Source organism: Mangifera indica, chromosome 6 (assembly GCF_011075055.1).
Source record: "Mangifera indica cultivar Alphonso chromosome 6, CATAS_Mindica_2.1, whole genome shotgun sequence".
In the NCBI taxonomy this organism is placed as follows: Eukaryota; Viridiplantae; Streptophyta; class Magnoliopsida; order Sapindales; family Anacardiaceae; genus Mangifera; species Mangifera indica.
Window position 1 is genome coordinate 5586177 of NC_058142.1, and position 25975 is coordinate 5612151.

A 25975-nucleotide genomic window follows, 5' to 3' on the forward strand; every position below is an offset into this window, starting at 1 on the left:
AGTGTTTGTTTTTCCAAATCGTGTAAAAAGAGTACACTTTCGGTTCCAGTTCCAGTTCCAGACCTCCGCCATCTGAAGTTTCGGCCTGCAGTTGCTCTCTGGTTCCATCGACAACGACAAGGGTTTCTCAAGCGTTTTTGTTCAAGTCTTCTACGGCGATAGAAGATTCCACTGATCGGGAGTTCTACGGCGAGAAGTTTGACGACGGCGGCGACGTGGACGACAGAAATATATTTCTGGTTTGTGTTTTTCCATTTTTTCACTTTCAATTTTTTAATTTTTGCCTTAAATCGATTGAACCCTAACTTTGGAATTAGGGTTTCTGAATTGGGGATTTTTAATTTTTAATATAAAATTTTATTGTTGAAACTTTTGCATGGAAAATAAAGTATCGATACTGGTAGGAGGCTTTTTTTTTTCTCTTGTTTTTTTGGTCAATTTTATTTCCATTCTTGTTTGCAGTGAGAAAATGTTATGATAGTCATACATGTACCCTTGAAAGTGGTAAGTTGATAACATCCCAAGTTTAGTACTTTGGTGTTTTCATATATGTTATCCAGATTACAATATTGTGATGATTTGCAATCTAAAACCTTAGATGGAAAAGCAATGATTTATTTCTTACTTTGAAAAGGTTGAATATAGATTCCAAGAAATTTAAGATCTGAAAAAGTGTTTCAATAATTAGTGACGGCCAAATCTAGCAAATAAGTTCAGGGAAAAGGGGTTTAGAAGATTTAAGAGTGATTGGAGAGAACGATGTGGGAGGTTGGAGAAAGTGCGAATCACTAGCATTTACAGACATCAGCTTTGCTATTTTTTACAATTACTAACACACACTTTTAACAAATTGTTGCTACACATCACATAAAATTTTATGATGATAATCAGACTGCCTGAACTATTCATGCAAAACCTGCTTTAGTGGGCCTGTTCACTTGTTTTAGTAGTGCCTAGCAAAGGTTCAAATCAGGTAGCAAGTGGGATACTTAAATGGACAAAAGTGACCTCAATTTTTATAAGGAAGTAATTACATTAATCAGTTTTGAGTCATGTCTAAAATCTATTGATTTGGTGAGATGTTTTGTCACACACAGGAATGAAACATAGCTTGGTAGCTAGTATAATTAGAGGATAGGAATTCACAGATTGAAATTTTGTGAAAATTTCAGAAATTTGAAAATAATGTTGCAGTTCTTGAAGTATCCTCTAAAATTAATGTATAGAGTAGTAGTATCCAGAATCATACTTCATCAAAATTTGACTAATTTGATATTTGATGAAGTATGATTCTGGATACTGCTTCAAACAAAAAAAGGCTACTTGCATGCTCTATCTCTCTTAATTTGGTTAACCTCCTGTCTCAATACTGTGTAGTGATACTGATCCGTGAAACTATAAGATTGATCAATTTAATTTGTGTGAGACCTGATTTAATACTGAACTGTTCTAATCCTTTGTCTCATTTAAACTAATAATATATCTTTGTTCTCTATGTTATGTTTTGTATCCGAGGAAGAATTAAAGTGTTCACTGCTTAAACTGGAATTATGATTATTTCTTTTAGCTTGTATTGTTACTGGAATTATGTTCATGTATCTTGCTGGGTTGTGTTTTTAAATTTTTATTTAAATTGTATCTAATCGTTGGCATGTGATTGTGATGTAGAATATGACGTCAAGAAGGGTAGAACCATCTGGAGCAAGTCGAGCTTCATCGCAAGCATCTACTGCAAGCACGATGGCTCCTTCTATATGTGCATCTGTTAAAAGAAAATCTGTGCAAATTGAAGCACCTATTGATGATGTGGATATTGATTTGGCTGCAATAGGAGATTTTGATGTCTCAGCTTCAAGTGAAGAAGTTGAAGAAACTGAACGTCCTGAAAGCCAAACGGAAGCACCACCTGCACCTCCTGTTATTCCATCTACAAAGAGGAGGAAAACATCAGCTATTTGGGAGTGTTATCCAGAAGATTTGTTTGTTACTGTTGGTGATGCTACATTTGCGGTTTGCAAATATTGCCAGAAAAAGCTGAAATTGCAAAAGACCAAGGCTACTTCCCATTTGACACGACATATGGGTCAATGTATTGAAAGGAAGAAAGCATTGGGAAAAGACTTAGTGGTGGGGGGACAAACTATTTTGGGTTTTGAGCGTTCAACCTTAGGGGTGTCTACTCCAACTGTGGTGAAAACAAAGACTAATTATGAGCATCCTAAGGTCAGTTTGAGTTCAATTATTAACATATATTATTACTATAAAATTGTTATGAAATTAATTGTATTAACTAATGCAATGATTATGGTGTTGGTGTTTCAGGTTCGAGAGGCCTTAGCCCACATGGTTATGATATCTGAGTTGCCGTTTAATTTTGTCGAGCACCCCGACTTCATTAATTTTTGTCACGTTCTGCAACCTTTTTATGAAAAAGTTGGAAGAAAACAAGTAAAAGCTGATTGCATTAGGGTTTATCAAGCAGAACGTGAGAGATTGAAGAAAACTTTTCAGGAGACTAGAAGGATCAGTATTACTACTGATCTTTGGAAGTCAGATCACCAAAATATTGAGTACATGGTACTCACAGCCCATTGGGTGGACCAGTCGTGGTCGTTAAATAAACAAATTATAAATTTTGTGCACCTACCTCCACCTAGAAGAGGGGTAGACATTGCAACAGCAATTTTTGATTGTCTAAAGGGTTGGGGGATTGAACATAAGGTAAAATCAAATTTGCTAATTGTTTATCAAAACACATATAATTTTATCGATATCATTTCATTAATATTCATTAATTTTGTTTGTAGGTGGAAACTGTCACAGTAGACAATGCTTCTGCAAATGATAATTGTGTTAAAAGATTGAAAGAAGATTTTCAAATGCAGAGATCATTGTTGTGTGATGGAAAACTTTTCCATGTTAGGTGCACTGCCCATATTATAAATTTGTTGGTTCAGGATGGGGTGGCCGTGATTAAACCCATCATAGACAATATTCGGGAAAGTGTGAAGTTTGTAAAAGCTAGTGAGGCAAGGCAAAAAACTTTTGCCAAAATTGCTATGCAGTGTGGAATTAAAGAGAGGAAGCTAGTTTTGGATTGTGCTACACGATGGAATAGCACATACCAAATGCTAATGACAGCACTGCAGTTTAGAGAGGTCTTTCTTCGGTTTATGTTTGTTGAGTCGAGTTATACATATTGCCCGACAAGGGAAGAGTGGGAGAGACTGGAGGTCGTCTGTGACTTTTTGGAAATATTTGATGATATAACAAAATTAATTTCTGGGTCACAGTATACAACTGCAAATAGATATTTTCAAGAAGTGTTTAGGATAAAAGAGGTCTTGAGAGAGCGAGAATTTGATGAAGATTATTCTATATCAATGATGGTGCGAGCAATGTCAGAAAAATTTGACAAATATTGGGGTGAAGTGAATTTCCTTATGGCGATTGCTAGCATCATGGATCCCAGGTAATTAATTTACAATTGATTGGGTTTATTATAATATATATGTATATAAAGAACATGTTTCTAACTAATTAGTTTGCTTGTGATGATTTCAGGATAAAGTTTTTCATGATTACTTTGGCATTTCCCACTTTATATGGTGAAGAAAATGCCCCTGTGGAGATAGAAAATGTCAAAAGGGCGTTAGAAAAATTATACGAAGAATACGTTGACATGTCGTCATCAGGAAATTCATCAACCGCATTTGCACATCCACAACGTCAGCCAAAGACCCAACAAGCACCATCAAGTATATCAGGTACATTAGATCATTGATTCATTGTCATTAAATGAAACTTTATAACATATCATAAGTTCTAACATTTAATTTGTAGGTAAATCATCAAGCTCTCGATATTCAGAGACTAGACATTATAGTCCTGCATATAGTTGGATGCGTTTGAAGGATCATAAGGAGAAAACATACTCAGGAGAAACTAAGAAGTCTGAGTTGGAAATGTATTTGGACGAACATTGTGTTGAGATATCTGATGATGTTAACTCAGCGGACTTTAATGTGCTTCACTGGTGGAGAGAAAATCAATATAAGTATAAAGTGCTTTCACAAATGGCAGTCGATATCTTAGCAATCCCTATTACAACAGTGGCTTCGGAGAGCGCATTTAGTGCGGGTAGTAGAGTGATTGACCCGTACAGGTCAAATCTATCTCCAGAAACAGTTAACATGCTCATGTGTGGTGCTGATTGGATGAGAACACGTTATAATATGAAGAAACAAGATGAGGTAGTCAATAACTTATCACAACTGTACGATCTTTAAATTGATTTTTCATTTAACTGTTGGTGGTATGATTAATAGCTTTCATTAATTTTTACTTTCTTGAAGATTGAAGTTGAAAACGAGATTGCTGAGATTATATTGCCAGATAAATTTTGACTGGGTTGCCTCATCAGCAAAATTATCAGGGAGAAAATTACTGGATCAGTGGCTGTGACTTGCCTCATCAGAAGGGGTGCTCATTTGTTCAAGCAGTTTTTAATGGTAAACCCCTAAAATCCACACCTCGGCTCAAATCCAGCCCTATTGGAGGACAACTTTTAACAGTGTTATTCTCAAATTGTGCAGGTGTGCCCTAAACTGATTGATAGATTTAAAGAAAGGGAAGAAAATGTCAAGGTGATCTGGAAGAAATAATTTGTACTGATATTTGGTTACTCCTGGATTTTATCTGACATTGTTTTTCTGCAGTTTAGGGCATTGTTTTCAGATTCTTTTGTCTTGCAGATGTTTGTTGGATGTTATTATCAACTTCATTAAACTGTTTGATTACAACAGATTGGCCTTTTTTCCTGATATTATGATACTGTTTCAGTAGCTTTCAAGTTGTCCAGGAGAAAAGCAGATGACAATCTAAAGATTCTTCACTCAGTACTTTTTGGGAAGAAAACAAAGGTAACTGAATTTTACACTCTTTCTGCACCATATTTGTTTGACATCATCAAGTTTGTACATATGGTGCATGAATAGGAACAAATGCTTTGTAACATGTCACTGTGTCTTATTTTGCAGGCACATGCCCTAAAGAAAAATATTGGCCAGTTTTCAGGATATGTCTGGGCTGAGAATGAGGTATTTTATGTTTTGTATTGAAGTTCTACTGTGTGTGTCTAAACAGAGTTTGTTCGCATAATTTTCGTTAATAGCACGTTGTGCTTAAAAATCCACATAACTATAGTGTTTTAACCCATGATGCTGGAAAAAAGGGGAAAATTGAGAAATGCAGCATGGAAACATTGTTAGGTGTGTATTCTGCTCATCTGTTTGATTGTGTCCAGTTGTTAAAGGTCATTGTTACTTCCATTGAAACAAACTTGACTTTTAAATGGTGATTCTTCTGTCACAGGTTACAGGATGTTGTACACATTTATAAGACTTGGATTTGAAGAAGCACATGGATTCAAGCCCAGATTTCGCGAAGGATCCACGTTTAATAAAAGTGAGTAATACTTTCTGCTATCTGGCTTAAAAAAGAAAAAGAAGTCAAGAATAAATCTTCTGCTCTCCAGTGTTTCATTATTTGCTGCTTGAAGCATTTCATCAATAGGTTGGAAATTTAAACTATCTAATTTGAATATCCTATTGCTTTAAGGAATTTGATTAGTTAATACTGATTTTGATCTGTTAGAGTCTTATAAATGGAAGTTGTACTTATTATCTACAAAATTTGTCCCCTATGTCCAGAGGAGGCCATGAATTCGCCTGTTCTTGTCAAATGTATCTTCTTTATTCATAATGTTCAAGTTTATCAAGAAAAAAAATACAATGCTGTAGGATTAGACGTATAGTGACCTATATTATTTTCTCCCAATTATTATTCTAAATGTGTTACTATGGTTAGTGATCCCTTGTCTACTGTTTTTCTCACATTGATGGATCTTCGTTTACCTTGCTTAGTACAATTAAAATGGTTACCACAATACAAATTAATAATTTTCATCACTGCAGACATTCCTATACCAGATTCTCCGTGGCATTGCCTACTGCCATTCTCATAGGGTTCTTCATCGGGATTTGAAACCACAAAATTTGCTGATAGATCGCCGTACAAATGCATTAAAGCTTGCAGATTTTGGGCTGGCCAGAGCATTTGGTATACCTGTTAGGACATTTACACGAGGTATCTATCAGCACTAACTCTATTTTTTATTGGTAATTATGTCTTTTTGCTGTTGTAAAATGAAGGCACAGCAGTACATTAAGGACACTCTAGCTGTCTTGTATTTCTACAGGTCTGAGCGGAGATTTGTTTTTTTTTTTTTCTAATGAGCAAAACTTGTTATTTTTATTAGATGAGAGGTAGTGAGTTGTTGGTATGGCCAATATTATTCATTTCTTATTGTATCATCTGAGAGGTGAGAGAGAGAGAGAGGAACTAGGAAATATTTGGAGGCTATAAAACAAGGGAAGAAAGGTATGCCTTGTGAGAGCTAGAGAGGTCAAAATGCTTTGAGTTAGAACCTGTTGTTTTCTTGGGTTGGGAAGGGGAAGGTGGAATGAGCAATATTTACTGATATGTGCCATATCTTTAATTTCCCAGTGTTTCATACATTGGCAAGTTTAATGATTAAACATTTTTTGTTCACCATGTAGCATGTGCTAGTTTCATAATCATTATCGGTTATCTCTAGGTTGTGACACTGTGGTACAGAGCACCTGAAATACTGCTAGGATCTCGTCATTACTCTACTCCAGTTGATGTGTGGTCGGTGGGATGTATATTTGCTGAGATGGTGAACCAACGGCCGTTATTTCCTGGAGATTCTGAGATTGATGAATTATTCAAGATCTTCAGGTTTACAATTTCCCAGCATAATTTGGGTTCCTTCTGTTTGTCTAAGAAAAAAATATTTTAGTTGCATCCTTTGCAGCAAATGGAAAATAAATGCTGTGTGTCAATATATGTGTATTTTTGTAAGACCAAATTCTATTGTTTGTTTGTTTTCAAAGGACCATAAAATTTAAAAAAAAAAAAACTGGTTTATCTGCTGGTTCATGTTTTCACAGAAAAATTTTGGAGCACCCTCTAAATGTGTATATTTAGATAGGTGAAGATTGACTCTTCTGTAATTGTTCATTCTAGACAGAAGCTGACATTCATCTGATCCATCATTAATGTGAATGATCATTTGTGATCAATGATGAACTATAATTGTTGAAATGCAAAAATGTTTTTTATGCTTAAAATGTTTAATGTCTTTGCCCTGAGTTAGACATTGAAGGTTAGATCTATCAAATGTTGAGTATCTTTTTTTGTCAATGGCTTTGTATATCCTTTGAAAATATTTTAAGAAGGATCTAAAAGTACGAGATTAAGGGCTCTCTATATTTAGCACAGGAAACACAAAGTAGAAGTTTGTTATTTACGAGGCAAATTAAAAAAAAATTCATGGTCTTTACCATGTCTTACAGTTTCAAGTGAGGATTTCCTTAAATTTCTTTCTTGTAGATCCTGAAATTAGCCATTGATGGGTATTTCTTTACACAGCATGTTCTTTATACCAAATCATCTTGAGTTGTATCTTTAAGTTTGCTATTGATGTAATTATTTTGGTGCTAACTTACAATTTTATCTTGAAGGGTCTTGGGAACCCCAAAAGAGGATATATGGCCTGGAGTGACTTCGTTACCTGATTTTAAATCTGCCTTTCCTAAGTGGACTGCCAAGGTAATGAGAAATTTTTTATGTCATGGTTGTGTCTTTTATCATCAATTTCTCTGAATATATTGTTTCTTTTGGAGAAAAAGATAAGTGTGTAATAATATTGTTAAATTTACTTGATGCATCATACAGGATTTGGCAAGTGTAGTTCCAAACCTTGAGCCAGCTGGTGTTGATCTTCTTTCTGTAAGTTTGGATTTAAGATATTTTTTGCAGCCTTAGTCTATTCTGCAAATACAAGTTTTGATGTTTTGTTGGAATCTCTTCTTTCAAGTGCTAAACCATCTCTACAGTCTGGTGGGGTTGCAAAACAGGCTCTTTACTCTATAGCCCAGTGTGTAGCTGTACTCTGCCTGGCTGCTGGTGATCACAAATGCTCAACAACAGTGCAAATCTTAATGATCTACTGCAAAATAATATTGATCTTAATGTTGAGAAACATGTCATGGACATTTTCTTTTTTTATTAAATGTTTACCTGCTGCTTTCTGCTGTTGCTACCATTTTTGCTACTGCTTTCTGCTGTTGCTACCATTTTTGCTACTGTTGGAGGTATAAAGTGTCTGTTAAGAATATTATCTTCTTTCTTCTAGACACCTGAGTGTTGCGAATTATGTTTAGACAAATTTGGTAACTTGAATTAAATAATTGTCTCTCTTCGCTTAATGAGTTTGAATAGTGGATTGACATTTGTTCAACATTTCTTATTACTATCACTTGGAAATGTGGGATTCATTTTGTGAATGATTTTAAGATATGGCGTTTTTAACTTAAATTTTATGGGGTTTTTGTTAGATAATAATTGGACAATCCATTTCTAAATTTTATTACTTAACAAATAACTTACTACTTGAAATACGAATCCAATCAGAAAGAAAAAAGTCAAACTACAAGAGCAAAAAAAAATTTCATTTTATTTAGATTTTCAGACTCATTCATTGTTTACAACCAGTTTAGAAAGATTTTATAATGATCTTAGATTCATAAATAATATAGGTTTAAAGAAATTGTCATATAATTTGGTTATCAAATGATTATCACTAATGCCACATGGAAAGTATGGTGAGGATTTAACTTCAGATAAGGAAACGAATGAATCTTATAATCATTTTTTGAACTATATTTTGGTTTCTTTGTTGGTATTATCTTTAGGTGGGTGAGAACATGTGCTTGCATCTATGTTATCGTCAAAGAACCTAGTTTTATCCTCAGTATAAATTCATGACTGAAATTATGTCACATGTTGTAAGTAGGAGTTGATTATATTTAATCTTGGAATTATTTTGTATTGACAATATTTTATTAATTTGGATATTACATTGAATCTATTAAGTTCCGGGCTGACATGAAAGTGTAAATATTATGTGGTCCTTACTTACCCTTTGAATCTTTGAGTTTCATATTGATGCTTTGTAAGCTCAGCTCGTCAGCTCGTTATTAAGCTCGGCTCGTCAGCTCGTTATGTAGCTCGGCTCGTCAGCTCGTTATGTAGCTCGGCTCGTCAGCTCGTTATAAGCTCGATGGCTCGGCTCGTTATGCATTAGCGATCTTAGATCGATTAGCGGCTCGATACTGGCTCGTTCAACAGACTCACGAACGGCTCGCGAACGGCTCGCGAGCCAGCGAGCTCGAATACGAGCTGCATTTTCGTAAAGCTCGGCGAGCTCGAGCCACGGCTCGGCTCGAGTGAACAGTAACCGAGCTGAAACCGAGTTTACCTGTGTTCGGGCTCGGCTCGGCTCGAATCCATCCCTAGCGCCAAGTGAACAAAAACTTTTGCATTAGAAAAACTTGAATAGCCTACTAGAGAGAACTTGATGTATAATATGTTTTATACAAAATGTGGCAGAAGGGCATACCTCAGAGTGGAGAGCTTCACACGTGTTAGATCTGGCCTACTAAGTTCAATAACCATACTTAATTAGAGTCAACACTGTATCATCTTGCTGTCAGCATGTCCTAAGCGATGTCGAGCAAATCTGGAGAGACGGCTCTTGCGTTCTGATGTCCTTCCTGAAACACCCCACAATCTGGTGTATGACAACCACCCTCTTAGGAAGTTAGCCAACTTGAACTCTGGTGCAGGCATTTCTTCCACATGTTCATAATTATAGTAGTTGTTGCTGTCCTCTTGATTTCGTAAACTATCTTCATCAGTAAGACCAGGCAGTCTCTTCTCTCCACAACCATGTGAACCTGATAATGAACTTACTTCTTGATTTTCTAAATTGGCTTTATCAGCAAGATAAGTATGTCTCATCTCTTCATGAGCACCTGATCCTGATGATGACCTAATAAAAAAAACTATCAGTTGCACTTCTCAATAAGCAGAACGTAGAAAATGAATGGAGATTTCAAATAAATGTTAACAAGATAACCGGGAGAGGATGTTGGCCTCACACCAATAAATCAACAAGTTTGACTTGTCTTCGTGATCCACAACAAACTTTCATCTCATACTTCTTTACCATTTAAATAATTAAGAGCATTATGTGCCTTGGGTACCCTTATATCTTGCAATTACTCGACCATGCTAATCTAAAACTAGAGGGACAAGCTATAAGACTTTAAGAGGGAAAAAGGTTAGAGCTACTTGTTTCAGATCTGTTGACTATGTTATCTTGGTTTTCATTATAAGCTTTTTTAAATTTTTATTTAAGAAAAAAATATTCCTAGACAAGCTGCGACTTTTAAAATAGTAAAAACAGAAAGATTCTTCAAATGATGAACATGCATGGCTAATCATTGTAGAAAAACAAACAGAGATTCTTACATTGAATGCTGGGTGGAAGCAACACTCTGAGTTCTAGCAGGTCTTTTTGAATGTAAGTAGTTGATGGACATATGCCTAACAAACTGAAGCTGCAGATACCAAAACAGAAAAAAAGGAGAGAAACTTGTAAGCAGCGACTGAAACTCTGAAAAAAAAAAAAAAAGAAAAAGATAACAAAGGAAATCCACCACAAAGAATGCACGAAAATCCAAAATCCATAGCAAGAATGCAGATGTACGAACTTCCGTTACATTTGAAATCTTTCTAATGGGTAAAAAGAATGCTGATTTAAAGGTTCTCAGGACGCAGAGGGGGGGTCAAAGAATTGAAGTTTAAGGCTTAATAAAGAACAAACACTTGGCATTCAGAAACAGGGAGATCTGATTGAGCAGTTTATGATGTATAAGAAGATTACCTTAAAATGTATGGAATGAAGAACCAGAATTTATCTGGCTAATGTCAAAATAATTGCTTAATTACTAATAACCACAGATAACCACAGAAGAAAATTGCTTTTAAGTAGCATAGAAAAAAAAAATTATGGCCTTAGCAATTGCTCCAAATGCAAGTGATGAACTGTTACTCATATTAATAAACATTCAAACGTAGCACATAAGATTTATTAAAATTGCAATAACCAACTTCTTGGCCAGAAAGGATTAAGAACCTGGTGTCGCACTGACACATGCATTTGGACGCTCAAATTTCATTAAACAACGTTTAGCACATGCCAAATTACTTCTCTATCAAGACCTTTGTGCAATTAACTTTGAGATTCTACTAAAATCCTACAAATAATCCAGCTGTAGTCAATTATCATATTTTCAGAGAATCTCTCATATAAAATAATATAACAGGAAAAGGTTAAAAATGTATCATTTAAAAAATGGAGCTTATTGTCAACAAGTGTTCTCCCACACAATAGTCAGATCTTGAAATTCCAAGAAACATATATCTCTATTCCTAGTAAAGATAACCCACATTATTATAATCCAAGGGCATCTTCAAATATGCAAATGTGTTATCATCCTAAAATTATGCTAACTCCTAATTCAAGCTGCAAAAGAACCATGATATTATAGAAAAGTAAAATTCTACAATTCTGAAATACATCAAAGAGCCAGACAAACCTGATCGCCATCCTTGATCCTAAAATCCCAAATTCGAGCTTTGTCATTAACCAACTTTTGACCATCATAGGATAAGCAAAAGTGTCCCCAAACATGCATCCTGAACTCATCAAATTCAAAAATAAATCAATCAACACAATTCGTCAAAGCTACACAAATATAATTGGAACATAGTGAATAACCAAATTTTACCATGAAATTTTCCCCTGACTATCCCTTGGTGACGAAGCAAAAACTTCCTCTATGGCTTTTTTAAGCCCTGCCACTGTAACATTCCTTGCAACATGCACATCTGAGAACAAAATTCTCTGTCAAATTCAAAAATTCTTCTCTCGTTGACTACAATCTCACAATTCGTATTAGAAATAACTTCAATAATGACAATTATATAACAAATTTCCTTCTTCACTCAAACATATGCCATTTTCAGCTTCTAATTTCCAAAAAAGTTTCCCTAGGGATGCGCTGTGTTAAAGTGGATTAATATAAGCCAAATAATTAAAACAGATGAATAAACTTATAAAAATGAAAAAACATCCGAGTGCTTTTTGAATAAGCACCCAATCGGTACCTTTTCCAATAAATGAACTTTCAAAATCATTCATATAAAATGATTTCCATGAAAAACGCAGTTTTTCAACAAAAGCCTTTCAGAAAATTAATACAGGCTCTAAACAACAACATTTTTATTAAAACAAAAGTTACTAACCGAAGAAAGAACCGTCCAGCTTCAAAACAGAGAGCCTGAGCTGAGTCTGAGGAAGCCTCATGTACCTTAGCTTCAGCCCAACACTACCTTTAAAATCATAATCATCATCAGAATCATTAAAATCACAAGCATCGCCATGATTATGATCATCACCGTCGTTAATCGTCACCGGAGCAACGCATCGTCGCTCTATCAAAACGCGCACCATCAGTAGGCAGTCTGTATCAATTAAGACTTTGTTTTTTTTCCTTTCTTCTTTGTTTCCAGAAACAATTACAATTGAAATTCGCTCTGTTTGTTTTTGGAATTGAGCACAGGTAATTTGTTATGGGAAAGTATGTTTCTAGGGTTCTTCCTCCAACAAAAACCAAAAATTTACCGACACACCATCTGAACTTGCATTGGGAAGAGACCGTTGAGGGCGCGATTTACTCTGCTAATTTTGAAGATATAAGCGGGATTCAACCGAACGCACACCTTTTTTTTTTTAATAATTTAGTTATATAAATAATATATTATTATATAATTAAACAATATTTTTATTTTTAATTTAAAATCTCCTCAATATATAATTAAAAAATATTTATATATAATTTTATTATTTTTTTATTTGGTATAATTATCTATACAAAATAACAGATAAATATTATCATAAAAATAAAATAAAATAAACAATTTGATGAATAATTTTTATTATTTATTTTAAATAGTTATAATAGATTAAGGATATATAAAATCACAAAAGAATTATAAATTTATAATATTGGTTATTTTTTTAAACAAATAAATCTTTCTTAGGTTGAATCACTTCACAGTGGTTTAATCAATCACAATAAAACTTTGAATATAATGATCGACTTTATAATTATTATTATAGAAAAAAATATATATTCTCAAGTTACTACTATATTAGTCTTTAGTTTAAGGTTATAGGCAACACCACCGTGAAAGTATCAAATAGCATATAACCTTCACTCATATTTGTAAATTACTATAAAGAAGCATGAAAAAGCGACAAAATATGACATTACATGTTTGTCATTCTATTGCCTCTCTCACATTTAGGGTCATCAATTGAACTAAATATGATGGAAACTTGAACGTTTAATCTAAAAAAAAGGCATTTTAGATTAAATAAAATTCAAGCTGTATGTAGATATGAACAAAAAATTTGTTCAAAATATTTATCAAGTTTGAAGCTTGAATAAGCTCAAAATTTTTTCCAATTTTACATTTGGGGCCAATAGGGTCAATTTGTAATATTGGTTTATTTATATTTCTCTTTCAACTTCAACCTCCGTTGTTTGCCTCCAAATTTTGCTTCATCTTTGACCTTCTCCATCTTTAGGGTTGCTATTTGCATGGTGTGATCAAAAAGAAAAACAAAAGAAGACAAGTTACAAGGGAAATTCATTTGCAAACCAATAATCTAATCCAATTTCATCTTGACTTCTTCACTTGAAAAAGGAGAAGGAAGTCGAGACAAGAAATCATTCAAATAGAAAATACTAACAATCTAACTTAGCTTAGGAAGGAGGTGATGTCTCATATATGAAACTTTGGAATATTTATCTGAAAGACTACATTTAGTCCAACCACATTACAACATAATACCCACATTTTGGAATTGAATTGAAACAATTAGTGATGATAATATTTTTTATCACCAATTAACGTGTGTAATCCAAAACCTTTCATAAATTAGTCTATCATAACAATGATAAGTATCCGAATTGGCCTTCATGTATGATATTATATATGAATTAAACAAAGAGAATAAATAAAAGAGGGACAAGATTTTAAATGCAGTTCGCTGTGACAATTGAAATGTACACATTTATGGTGCATCTAAAAAACAAAAATTTAAGCATGACAAACATTTATGGGGTGTGAATGTTAGCTATTGTTTACCACAAATGTCTTTTGAAGTAGACTTGAGGAGGGTAAGTTACAATCAAATTAGGATAACAAAAAAATTCTTAATTCAAATATGATTATAAAGATTTCTACCTATTCTAATTTGTGATTATGAAAAAAAATATAAAAATACTTATAGAAGATCCTAAGGGGATTTCTTATTGAGTGGAGGTCTTCCCACTATCTTGGAATGTTTACTTGTGTCTCATGTAGTTTTGCCTATGTGTAAGAGGTACTTTTCAATTGTTATTCTCATGGTTGGTTACTCGATGTAGTTGCTTGAATAAATTTATATAAAAAGCCATTTTTTATATAAAAATTTATAGATTAAAGATAAAAATAGATATATAGGTCTGTAAAAAAAATTAAAACTTACAAAAAAATTAAGAAAAAAACAAAAAAAAAACACTTAAAAGATAGTTTGAGTAATAAAAAAAAAATTTATGTATAAAAAATTATGAATTCAAGCCTTCTAAAAACCTTGGGAGTTACCAAGACCTCCTAGGCATATCCAAATTCTATTAAGTATAATTTAACAAGTGAAGATGGTCTAACAAAGCATAACTAGCATGCCATTCTAAATTGGGCCTATTATTATAGATCTGAAACAAGGCCCATAATAGGCCCAATATCTAAGTCGGTCCGCCCACACACATCTCCCATTACAACCGCCAACCAAAACAGCACCTCCCTCGTCTAATATTCCACTTCAGTCTCTCGGCATAAACTCAAAGGGGCAGAGGAAAACCCCTGAACCCTAACCATCATTTTCAAATCAAAACCCAAATTCAATCACAAGAATAAACGTAACAATCATATCAACGCGTTGGCAGGGTTTGTTTCGGGGTTTCTGTCATTTTGACGTCAGATCTTAAAGACGGGGTTGTCTTAGTCTACTGCCATGTATAACAACAACAACGGGGGGCCGATAGCTCCGCCGGGGACGAGTGGGGCTGTGCCAATACCGCCTCCGTCGCAGCCTTCGTATACTGTACTTACAACAACGCCGTCGCCTCAGGAGGCGGAGGCAAGGTTAGAGGAGAAAGCTAGAAAATGGATGCAACTTAACTCGAAGAGGTATGGAGATAAGAGGAAGTTTGGGTTCGTTGAGGCCCAGAAAGAGGACATGCCTCCTGAGCACGTGAGGAAGATTATTAGGCAAGTAGCTTTCTTCTTCGTTTTCACTTTGATTTCAGCTGTAGTTTTTGCTTGAGCTTGTTTGGTGAAATTTAGTGTGCGTTCTTTGTTTCGTTTAGTATATGAAGTTGGTTTTCTTGATTCTTGATTTATTTATTTGCTTTTTAAAAAAAAAAAATTTATGTTCGTTATCCATTGAATTTAATCTGCAGCCATGGAAAGTATTAGGCTTAACCGTAGAAAGTTTAATTTCTCCCTATTTTTCTATATGTATTTTCTTTTTTGAGATTTATTTAGGATTCTTTTGTTATATTTCACTAACATCTTTGCATAAGTTCATTGTACATTTGTACTGGTTTGTCCTGACCTTATAAATGCAGAAAAATAGAAAATTGGAAAATTGATTGAACGCTATTGAATTCTTTTGACCATTTGGAAACCTTGATGTTTAACAGGCTAAAAGGGTTGCTTACTGGACTATAATTGCAAACTTTAACCTTTTGTACTAAATTCTTATAACTGAATATTGGTTTTGATATTTGTAATTGGGGTATGATTAGTCTTATCTGAATTACTTATGGAACTTCTTTCTGGTGTGCTTGTGCTTTTTTTGCTTCTGGGGTTGTCCTGAATTGTCTGTTGTTCTCACTGACAGAGACCATGGAGATATGTCCTCGAAGAAATATCGTCATGATAAACGTGTATATCTAGGAGCCCTTAAATTCATTCCACATGCAGTTTACAAGCTGCTTGAGAATATGCCAATGCCATGGGAACAAGTTCGTGATGTGAGGGTTTTATATCATATTACTGGAGCCATCACATTTGTGAATGAAATTCCATGGGTTGTCGAACCTATTTATCTAGCTCAGGTATGTTTATCCTGTATCTAATTCACATCCGCTTCTGTAGTTGCTTTTGTGAGTTCATAGAAGGTCTGAAGAAGATGGTGTGACATCTTTATCCTCTCTATGCTGTAAACCAATCATTGTTACTTTTTCTTCTTATTGAATGATTAACCTTATGTTAATATTATTGGACAGTGGGGTACAATGTGGATTATGATGCGAAGAGAGAAGAGAGATCGTCGGCATTTCAAGAGAATGCGTTTTCCACCATTTGATGATGAGGAACCTCCATTAGACTATGCTGATAATCTGTTAGATGTTGATCCTCTGGAACCGATTCAACTAGAATTGGATGAAGAAGAAGATTCTGCTGTATATACTTGGTTTTATGACCATAAGCCTCTTGTGAAAACAAAGCTTATTAATGGTCCAAGTTACCGCAAATGGCACCTTTCTCTTCCAATCATGGCTACTCTTCACCGGCTTGCAGGGCAACTACTCTCCGATTTAATTGACCGCAACTATTTCTACTTGTTCGATATGGAGTCATTCTTTACAGCCAAAGCATTGAATATGTGCATTCCTGGTATGTTTTGAATGCGACATTGTTAGTTTTCTATTCTTCCAAATAGTGTTTGCATCCAGTAATTAGGTATGCAAGTGTTTGGATATTTTTTTTAATTAATTGTTTCATCTTGAAGGTGGCCCTAAATTTGAGCCTTTGTACCGTGACATGGAGAAGGGTGATGAAGACTGGAATGAATTCAATGATATCAACAAACTCATTATTCGGTCTCCTCTGAGGACTGAGTATAGAATTGCCTTCCCTCATCTTTATAACAACAGGCCTCGTAAAGTAAAGCTTGGGGTATACCATACTCCCATGGTCATGTACATAAAAACTGAGGATCCTGATTTGCCTGCATTTTATTATGATCCTTTGATACACCCCATAACTTCCACTAACAAGGATCGGCGAGAAAAGAAGGTCTATGATGATGGGGATGATGAGGATGATGATTTTTTCCTGCCAGAGCAGGTAGAGCCATTGCTTAAAGATACTCAACTTTACACTGATACTACAGCTGCTGGAATTTCCCTACTATTTGCTCCACGTCCTTTTAACATGAGATCTGGTCGAATGCGACGAGCTGAGGATATACCCCTTGTGTCAGAGTGGTATAAGGAGCACTGGTAAGATTCATTTGTCTTTTTGTCATTTTGATCTGAAGATATACTCTTGATACATATTAGCTATCCAATCTGAATTCTGTGTGGTGATTTTCTTTTGCAGCCCTCCATCTTATCCGGTTAAAGTTCGAGTCAGCTATCAGAAGTTGTTGAAATGTTTTGTGTTGAATGAGCTGCATCATCGACCACCAAAGGCTCAGAAGAAGAAGCACTTGTTCCGGTCTCTTCAGGCAACAAAGTTCTTCCAAACCACAGAGCTTGACTGGGCTGAAGCAGGTCTTCAAGTTTGTAAGCAGGGGTACAACATGCTGAATCTGTTGATTCACAGAAAAAATTTGAATTACCTTCATCTTGATTACAACTTCAATTTGAAGCCCGTGAAAACTCTCACTACTAAAGAGCGTAAGAAATCTAGGTTTGGAAATGCTTTTCATCTTTGTCGAGAAATTCTGCGTTTGACAAAGCTTGTAGTTGATGCCAATATCCAGTTCCGCCTGGGTAATGTTGATGCCTTCCAATTGGCTGATGGGTTGCAATATACTTTCTCCCATGTGGGTCAGTTGACTGGCATGTATCGTTACAAGTACAGATTAATGCGCCAGATTAGGATGTGCAAGGACTTGAAGCACTTGATCTACTACCGCTTCAACACTGGTCCAGTGGGCAAGGGACCTGGATGTGGAGTCTGGGCTCCAATGTGGAGGGTGTGGCTATTTTTCCTTCGTGGTATAGTGCCTCTCTTGGAAAGATGGTTAGGAAACTTACTGGCTCGACAATTTGAAGGGCGCCATTCCAAAGGAGTGGCAAAGACTGTCACCAAGCAACGTGTTGAAAGTCACTTTGACTTGGAGCTTCGAGCTGCTGTCATGCATGATGTTCTTGATGCCATGCCGGGTAAAATATATTTGACAATATAGATTTAATCAGTCTTTCCTCTCTGGTTTCTGGAATTTATGTGAATTGCTTTGACAATTTAATCTAAATTGCAGAGGGTATCAAGCAAAACAAGGCCAGAACTATTTTGCAGCATCTCAGTGAGGCTTGGCGCTGTTGGAAGGCAAACATACCTTGGAAGGTAATATAATTTATAGATGATTACTCTTTTACAATGCTTTATAATGTGTGATTATTTTCTAACTGGATGGATCTCTAGGTGCCTGGTTTACCCGTTCCTATTGAGAATATGATCCTTCGGTATGTCAAGTCAAAAGCTGATTGGTGGACAAATGTAGCCCACTACAATCGTGAACGTATTAGACGAGGTGCAACAGTAGATAAGACCGTTTGTCGGAAGAATCTTGGAAGATTGACTCGCCTTTGGCTGAAAGCTGAACAGGTTTGCCTTGTCTTTTGCTTATTTTGTCTCTCTTCCTGTGTTTGTGTATTGTTGGGCTGCCTATTGTCTTTTGATATTTTCTTTGATGTTTCCTCTTATATTGTCTCAATTATCATCTTCCTGTCATAGGAACGACAACACAACTATTTGAAAGATGGTCCATATGTTACCCCAGAAGAAGCTGTTGCTATTTACACGACAACTGTGCATTGGTTGGAATCAAGAAAGTTTTCTCCCATTCCGTTTCCACCATTGTCATACAAGCATGACACAAAGCTACTTATCCTTGCTCTGGAGAGGCTAAAAGAATCATACAGTGTGGCTGTCAGATTAAATCAGTTGCAGAGAGAAGAGCTGGGTCTCATTGAACAAGCATATGATAATCCTCATGAGGCCTTGTCAAGAATTAAGCGTCATCTGCTCACACAGCGTGCCTTTAAAGAAGTGAGTTGAATTAAAATGCATTTATCTTTGACTTTTGAACTCCATTCTGCCTTGTATCTTGAATTGAATTTGGTTTATCTATTGTCTGTAGGTTGGCATTGAGTTCATGGACTTGTACAGCTATTTGATTCCAGTTTATGAAATTGAGCCGCTGGAGAAAATTACAGATGCTTATCTTGACCAGTATTTATGGTATGAAGGTGACAAGCGACACCTGTTTCCAAACTGGATTAAGCCTGCTGATTCAGAGCCTCCTCCACTTCTGGTCTATAAATGGTGTCAGGGTATAAACAATCTGCAAGGGATATGGGACACAAGTGATGGGCAGTGTGTGGTTATGCTTCAAACTAAGTTTGAGAAGTTCTTTGAAAAGATTGACTTGACCATGCTAAACAGGTAAATATCATGTTAATCTTTTGCTTATTAATCAGTGAGGCTTCTTTTTTCTTAATGACATTTGTTATAATATTCTGCTGCAGGCTTCTGCGTTTGGTCCTTGACCACAATATTGCAGATTATGTCACTGCAAAGAACAATGTTGTCTTGTCCTATAAAGATATGAGCCATACAAATTCTTATGGCCTTATACGGGGTCTTCAGTTTGCTTCATTTGTTGTACAGTATTATGGACTTGTTCTGGATCTCTTGCTTCTTGGTTTGACACGTGCTAGTGAGATTGCTGGACCCCCACAGATGCCAAATGAGTTCATCACTTACTGGGACACGAAAGTTGAGACAAGGCATCCAATAAGGCTTTATTCTAGGTACATTGATAGGGTTCACATCTTGTTCCGCTTCACTCATGAAGAGGCTCGAGATCTTATCCAGCGTTATCTTACTGAGCATCCTGATCCCAACAATGAGAATATGGTTGGATACAACAACAAGAAGTGTTGGCCAAGGGATGCAAGAATGAGGCTTATGAAACATGATGGTAAAATTTAAATTTTCCATTGTAATTCTGAATTTTTAAGGATATATCGGCTTTTTTGAGTTGCTCTAATACTTGCATATTTGTTATACTTTTCAGTCAATCTTGGTAGGAGTGTTTTCTGGGATATGAAAAATCGTCTTCCCAGAAGCATTACAACTTTGGAGTGGGAGAACAGCTTTGTATCTGTTTACAGCAAGGACAATCCAAATCTGCTTTTCAGCATGTGTGTATATCTCATTCCTACCACTATATCTGATGTGCTTTTGGTGCATCCAAGTTCTGACTGCATAATTTTATAGTTTAAGCAGTTCCTGTTATACATGATTGGTTAGTCTGGGGTAGTTTATAATGCCCAGTAATTTAGAACAGTGCCGTTCATAGTATGCTTTGTTTTTTGCCTTTAGGTGTGGATTTGAAGTTCGAATACTTCCTAAAATAAGAATGACCCAAGAAGCATTCAGCAATACGAGGGATGGGGTCTGGAATTTGCAGAATGAACAGACCAAAGAGAGAACTGCAGTTGCTTTCTTACGAGTTGACGATGAACACATGAAGGTATTTGAGAACCGCGTCAGGCAAATTCTTATGTCTTCAGGGTCAACGACGTTCACCAAAATTGTCAACAAATGGAATACAGCCCTGATAGGTACCCATTTCAGTTGTTAAGATGTGATTAAAATTTTATTGCTGTCTGACAGTGGGCATTGATGTAATTTTATTCTTATAATTTCTCTGTTACTTTAACAGGGCTCATGACTTACTTCCGAGAAGCAACCGTACATACCCAAGAACTTTTAGATTTGCTGGTCAAATGTGAAAACAAAATCCAAACACGAATTAAGATTGGGTTGAACTCAAAAATGCCTAGCAGGTATGTATTTCATTGGATATGCCTTAGATGGTTTTCAGCTGAGATTTTTTTTTTTTTTTAAATTTTGGCTAAATTTTCCTGACTTTATGCCATGCTTATAGATTTCCTCCAGTCATTTTTTATACCCCAAAAGAAATTGGAGGACTGGGAATGTTATCCATGGGTCACATATTGATTCCTCAAAGTGACCTCCGATATAGTCAGCAGACAGATGTTGGTGTCACCCATTTCAGGAGTGGAATGAGTCATGAGGAGGACCAACTGATTCCAAATCTTTATCGTTACATACAGGTAATGTGAATCAAGTGAATCCATCAGTTATTAAATATTATGTGTTATGGTTTTATGGTTTTTATTTTTTCAAAGGTTGATTGTTGTGCTGGTGTTTCAACAGCCATGGGAGAGTGAGTTCATAGATTCGCAGCGTGTTTGGGCGGAGTATGCTCTAAAGAGGCAGGAAGCTCAGGCCCAGAATAGGCGTTTAACCCTTGAGGATTTGGAAGTGAGTATATTTCTCTAATTTAGCAGAAAACTTTTACTGTTGGGTTGGTATTCCATTTAGATGGACGGTGGAATTTTTTCCCCAAATGTCTGATATTTTGAATTTGGCTTAAGTCAATCAAGATTTTTGCATGTTTTAATGGTTTTTTCCAAATCTATTGACAGGATTCATGGGACAGGGGAATACCACGTATAAATACTTTGTTCCAGAAGGACAGGCATACTTTAGCCTATGATAAAGGTTGGAGAGTGCGCACAGACTTTAAGCAGTATCAAGTATTGAAACAGAACCCTTTCTGGTGGACCCACCAAAGGCATGATGGTAAATTGTGGAACTTGAACAACTATCGAACTGATGTTATTCAAGCTCTTGGAGGTGTTGAGGGCATTCTTGAGCACACTTTGTTCAAAGGAACATAGTAAGTACCTTGTAGAGTTTTAAGAACTAATTTATTGTTTTTCTATTTGTAGTGGTTATTAAAGGTTGCAAACAAAATTTCATTAAAACTTCAGCTACTAATTTTACACATTTTGAAATTTCAGCTTTCCAACTTGGGAAGGTCTCTTCTGGGAAAAGGCATCAGGTTTTGAGGAATCAATGAAATATAAGAAGCTTACTAATGCACAGAGATCTGGTCTTAACCAAATTCCTAACCGTCGATTTACTCTCTGGTGGTCTCCTACAATAAATAGGGCCAATGTCTATGTGGGTTTCCAAGTGCAGTTGGATTTAACCGGAATTTTCATGCATGGGAAGATTCCTACCTTGAAGATATCCCTGATTCAGATCTTCCGTGCTCATCTGTGGCAAAAGATTCATGAGAGTGTGGTCATGGATCTCTGTCAGGTCTTGGATCAAGAGTTGGATGCTTTGGAAATTGAAACTGTGCAGAAAGAAACAATCCATCCAAGGAAGAGTTACAAAATGAACAGCTCTTGTGCAGATGTTCTTCTATTTGCCGCTCATCGATGGCCAATGTCAAAGCCTAGTCTTGTTGCCGAGTCAAAGGATATGTTTGACCAGAAAGCAAGCAATAAATACTGGATAGATGTACAACTTCGATGGGGAGATTATGACTCTCATGATATTGAGCGATACACTCGGGCCAAATTTATGGATTATACAACGGACAACATGTCTATCTATCCATCTCCAACTGGTATAATTTCACATTTTCTCATTACTCGTTTTCTGAGATGCTACTGTGCTATGAATTAGCCTTGACATGGCTTGTTTTGGTGCAGGGGTGATGATTGGGCTTGATCTGGCATATAATTTGCATTCTGCATTTGGTAACTGGTTCCCTGGATCAAAACCATTGCTTGCTCAGGCAATGAATAAGATAATGAAGGTATGTGGTCAATTAAATGTGTCAACTTAATATTTTAGAGTCATTTCAAGCTTAAATTTAACTAATGGCTTATTATTTATCCACAGTCAAATCCAGCATTGTATGTCTTGAGAGAGCGTATAAGGAAGGGTTTGCAGTTGTATTCTTCTGAACCTACTGAACCATATTTATCATCACAAAACTACGGAGAAATTTTCAGCAATCAGATAATATGGTTTGTGGATGACACCAATGTGTATCGTGTTACAATCCACAAAACATTTGAAGGAAATCTCACAACTAAACCAATCAATGGTGCTATCTTTATATTTAATCCAAGGACTGGACAGCTGTTCCTCAAGGTTTGTATCTTTTTATGGGTATTTTAATATTAAACCTCTTTTATTTGAATTCTAAATTCTGTATATTATATAATCTCCTGCAGGTCATCCACACAAGTGTATGGGCAGGTCAGAAGCGTCTTGGTCAGTTAGCCAAGTGGAAAACAGCAGAAGAAGTTGCTGCTCTTGTTAGGTCTCTGCCTGTTGAGGAACAACCAAAACAAATCATTGTTACTCGTAAAGGAATGCTGGATCCATTGGAGGTTCACTTGTTGGATTTTCCCAACATAGTTATCAAAGGAAGTGAGCTGCAGCTTCCTTTCCAGGCCTGCTTGAAGATTGAGAAATTTGGTGATCTAATTTTGAAGGCAACAGAGCCTCAAATGGTTTTGTTCAATATTTATGATGACTGGCTGAAGAGTATCTCATCATACACTGCATTTTCCCGTCTCATTCTCATTCTTCGTGCTCTTCATGTGAACAATGAGAAAGCAAAGATGCTACTAAAGCCTGACAAAACAATCATCACAGAGCCACATCACATCTGGCCTTCTTTGTCTGATGATCAATGGATGAAGGTAAGCTTGTTTTTACAATATAGGATTTGTCTTCATGTATTTGTTTTTTATTCAGTGTACGATTGCAGATATGTTTTATCATGGGCTATGTTTTCCTTTTTCTTTCTTTATTTTTTTAAAAGTTTGCAGGGTTGAAAAGATCGTTGTCAAATATGTACTTGCATCATTTATTTTTTCACACCATTATTTTTAGTACCACACCTGCTTCACACTGTATGATATACCAATGATTCCTTATGTTCACTGTAATGAGGTGTAATTTATAACCGTCATCTTGCATAATTCAGGTCGAGGTTGCGTTAAGAGATCTCATACTCTCTGACTATGCCAAGAAGAACAATGTGAATACCTCAGCACTGACACAGTCTGAGATCCGTGATATTATACTTGGAGCTGAGATTACTCCACCGTCTCAACAGAGGCAACAGATAGCTGAGATTGAGAAACAGGTGATGTTATACTCATCTTCAAATTTGGATGTGCATGTGGTGTACTTTCTGTTGTTTTTTTTTGGGTTGGTTATTTTTTTTCTTTTTTGGTTATTAATTTGGGTTATTTCTTTTTGTTGAATTTATGTATACAGGCAAAGGAAGCAAGCCAGCTGACAGCAGTCACAACAAGGACTACAAATGTTCATGGGGATGAACTCATTGTCACCACTACTAGTCCCTATGAGCAAGCTGCATTTGGGTCCAAAACAGATTGGCGAGTAAGGGCAATATCAGCTACAAATCTCTATCTTCGGGTGAATCATATATATGTCAACTCAGAGGACATAAAGGTACATATTGACCTTCCATTTTGATTTTTTAGATTAGTGTGAGATTTTTCATATATGCTGATACTGGATTGTACTAATGATGCAGGAAACTGGATATACTTATATCATGCCAAAGAATATTCTGAAGAAGTTCATCTGCATAGCAGATCTACGAACTCAAATTGCTGGATACTTGTATGGTATTAGCCCACCAGATAATCCTCAGGTTAAGGAAATTCGATGTATTGCCATGCCCCCGCAGTGGGGTACTCATCAGCAAGTTCATCTTCCTTCGGCTCTTCCCGAGCATGATTTCCTTAATGATCTCGAGCCTTTGGGATGGATGCACACACAACCGAATGAGCTTCCCCAATTATCGCCTCAGGATCTTACCAGCCATGCTCGGATTTTAGAAAACAACAAGCAATGGGATGGAGAGAAGTGCATTATCTTGACCTGCAGTTTCACCCCAGGTTCCTGCTCATTAACTGCATATAAGCTTACCCCAAGCGGTTATGAGTGGGGACGAGTCAACAAAGACACAGGAAGCAATCCCCATGGCTATCTTCCAACTCATTATGAGAAAGTACAGATGCTTTTAAGTGACCGGTTTCTCGGTTTCTACATGGTAAGAATCACCCGGAAATCTGTTTGAACTACCACAGTAGTTTTCCCCTGAAACATATTTGTTGTTGAGAAATCATCTTTCAAGTTGCTAACTTGTCTTACGCTGTTGAATTTAGGTTCCGGACAATGGCCCATGGAACTACAACTTTATGGGAGTGAAGCATACTGTGAGCATGAAATATGGGGTGAAGCTTGGCACACCCAGAGAATACTACCAAGAAGATCACAGACCAACTCATTTCCTGGAGTTCAGCAATTTGGAAGAGGGTGAAACAGCAGAGGGTGATCGTGAGGATACATTCTCTTAAATTTAGTGACGCCATTGATGTTGTAGTTTATTGTGAATTAATTGGAGTACCTACTTGCAAGCTTTTAACTTTTAAAATAGATTCTAACGGGGCAACTTGGGCAACGAGGCTGTGCCCTTTTTTTTCGGTTGTAGAGCGTATTTCTATTGATGTTTTAACTGGATGAGAGATGTAAGCTGACGGAACATTTTTAATGTTTTGAATGAGATGTAAATATATGATAAAGAAATTTATAAACTGAAGTTAGTCTGTGTGTGAGGTACCAGTATATGCATAACGAGTCATGTTGTGTTTTGGTATTAATCAATCAACTTCAATTCGATTGATTCGGGTATTGATGCATTAGCAGTACATGAACAAGATTATGCTAGCGTTTTCACCTTGCTAATGCTTTATTTTTTTTTTATAAATTCAAACGGTACTTTTCTCTTTGTTAGAATTTTGCTCGTATTAGTTGAACGAAAAAATCTGAAATATAATAATTAAATCACAATTATTGTATAAAGTAAATTAAGATTTTATAATGTAATAAAGATTTAAATTTAGATTTT

General features: G+C 35.9%; 3 protein-coding genes and 1 pseudogene across 3 annotated transcripts; 3 read left to right on the forward strand and 1 right to left on the reverse strand.

Annotated features, from left to right (window-relative positions):
• Nucleotides 1–113: 113 nt before the first annotated feature.
• Nucleotides 114–5100, forward strand: LOC123218943 (zinc finger BED domain-containing protein RICESLEEPER 2-like). The gene is made up of 10 exons (XM_044640598.1): nucleotides 114–239; nucleotides 1669–2223; nucleotides 2323–2721; nucleotides 2808–3472; nucleotides 3565–3767; nucleotides 3844–4253; nucleotides 4356–4511; nucleotides 4596–4646; nucleotides 4843–4922; nucleotides 5040–5100. Exons 2-7 carry the CDS (start codon nucleotides 1672–1674, stop codon nucleotides 4404–4406), a joined length of 2280 nt encoding a protein of 759 aa, XP_044496533.1. The 5' UTR covers nucleotides 114–239; nucleotides 1669–1671; the 3' UTR covers nucleotides 4407–4511; nucleotides 4596–4646; nucleotides 4843–4922; nucleotides 5040–5100.
• Nucleotides 5101–5232: 132 nt separating this feature from the next.
• LOC123218228 lies at nucleotides 5233–6817 on the forward strand (annotated as a pseudogene).
• A 2466-nt stretch (nucleotides 6818–9283) lies between these two features.
• LOC123218227 lies at nucleotides 9284–12749 on the reverse strand. Its single transcript, XM_044639523.1, has 5 exons — nucleotides 12301–12749; nucleotides 11784–11883; nucleotides 11592–11691; nucleotides 10462–10550; nucleotides 9284–9979 (listed from the first exon to the last, which is right to left on the reverse strand). The coding sequence occupies exons 1-5, from the start codon at nucleotides 12506–12508 to the stop codon at nucleotides 9616–9618; spliced, it is 861 nt and encodes a 286-aa protein (XP_044495458.1). The 5' UTR covers nucleotides 12509–12749; the 3' UTR covers nucleotides 9284–9615.
• Nucleotides 12750–14910: 2161 nt separating this feature from the next.
• Nucleotides 14911–25666, forward strand: LOC123219118 (pre-mRNA-processing-splicing factor 8A). The gene is made up of 24 exons (XM_044640870.1): nucleotides 14911–15375; nucleotides 16010–16226; nucleotides 16398–16788; nucleotides 16904–17396; nucleotides 17497–18287; nucleotides 18383–18468; nucleotides 18547–18729; nucleotides 18859–19173; nucleotides 19265–19569; nucleotides 19653–20107; nucleotides 20204–20330; nucleotides 20512–20753; nucleotides 20855–20978; nucleotides 21080–21269; nucleotides 21373–21480; nucleotides 21645–21898; nucleotides 22023–22639; nucleotides 22725–22831; nucleotides 22918–23172; nucleotides 23256–23729; nucleotides 24017–24178; nucleotides 24313–24510; nucleotides 24596–25117; nucleotides 25233–25666. Exons 1-24 carry the CDS (start codon nucleotides 15119–15121, stop codon nucleotides 25422–25424), a joined length of 7065 nt encoding a protein of 2354 aa, XP_044496805.1. The 5' UTR covers nucleotides 14911–15118; the 3' UTR covers nucleotides 25425–25666.
• Nucleotides 25667–25975: the final 309 nt, after the last annotated feature.

Coding starts and splice junctions, on each gene's coding strand:
- LOC123218227 (XM_044639523.1), bottom strand. CDS start 12,508: ATGGTGCGCGTTTTGATAGAGCGACGATGCGTTGCTCCGGTGACGATT. Junction 11,884..12,300: donor GCTGGACGGTTCTTTCTTCG/GTTAGTAACTTT, acceptor TTTTGTTCTCAG/ATGTGCATGTTGCAAGGAAT. Junction 9,980..10,461: donor GCTTCCACCCAGCATTCAAT/GTAAGAATCTCT, acceptor TTTTTTTATTAG/GTCATCATCAGGATCAGGTG.
- LOC123219118 (XM_044640870.1), top strand. CDS start 15,119: ATGTATAACAACAACAACGGGGGGCCGATAGCTCCGCCGGGGACGAGT. Junction 17,397..17,496: donor GAGTGGTATAAGGAGCACTG/GTAAGATTCATT, acceptor TTTCTTTTGCAG/CCCTCCATCTTATCCGGTTA. Junction 18,469..18,546: donor AGGCAAACATACCTTGGAAG/GTAATATAATTT, acceptor ATGGATCTCTAG/GTGCCTGGTTTACCCGTTCC.
- LOC123218943 (XM_044640598.1), top strand. CDS start 1,672: ATGACGTCAAGAAGGGTAGAACCATCTGGAGCAAGTCGAGCTTCATCG. Junction 2,722..2,807: donor GTTGGGGGATTGAACATAAG/GTAAAATCAAAT, acceptor TTTTGTTTGTAG/GTGGAAACTGTCACAGTAGA. Junction 3,473..3,564: donor GCTAGCATCATGGATCCCAG/GTAATTAATTTA, acceptor TGATGATTTCAG/GATAAAGTTTTTCATGATTA.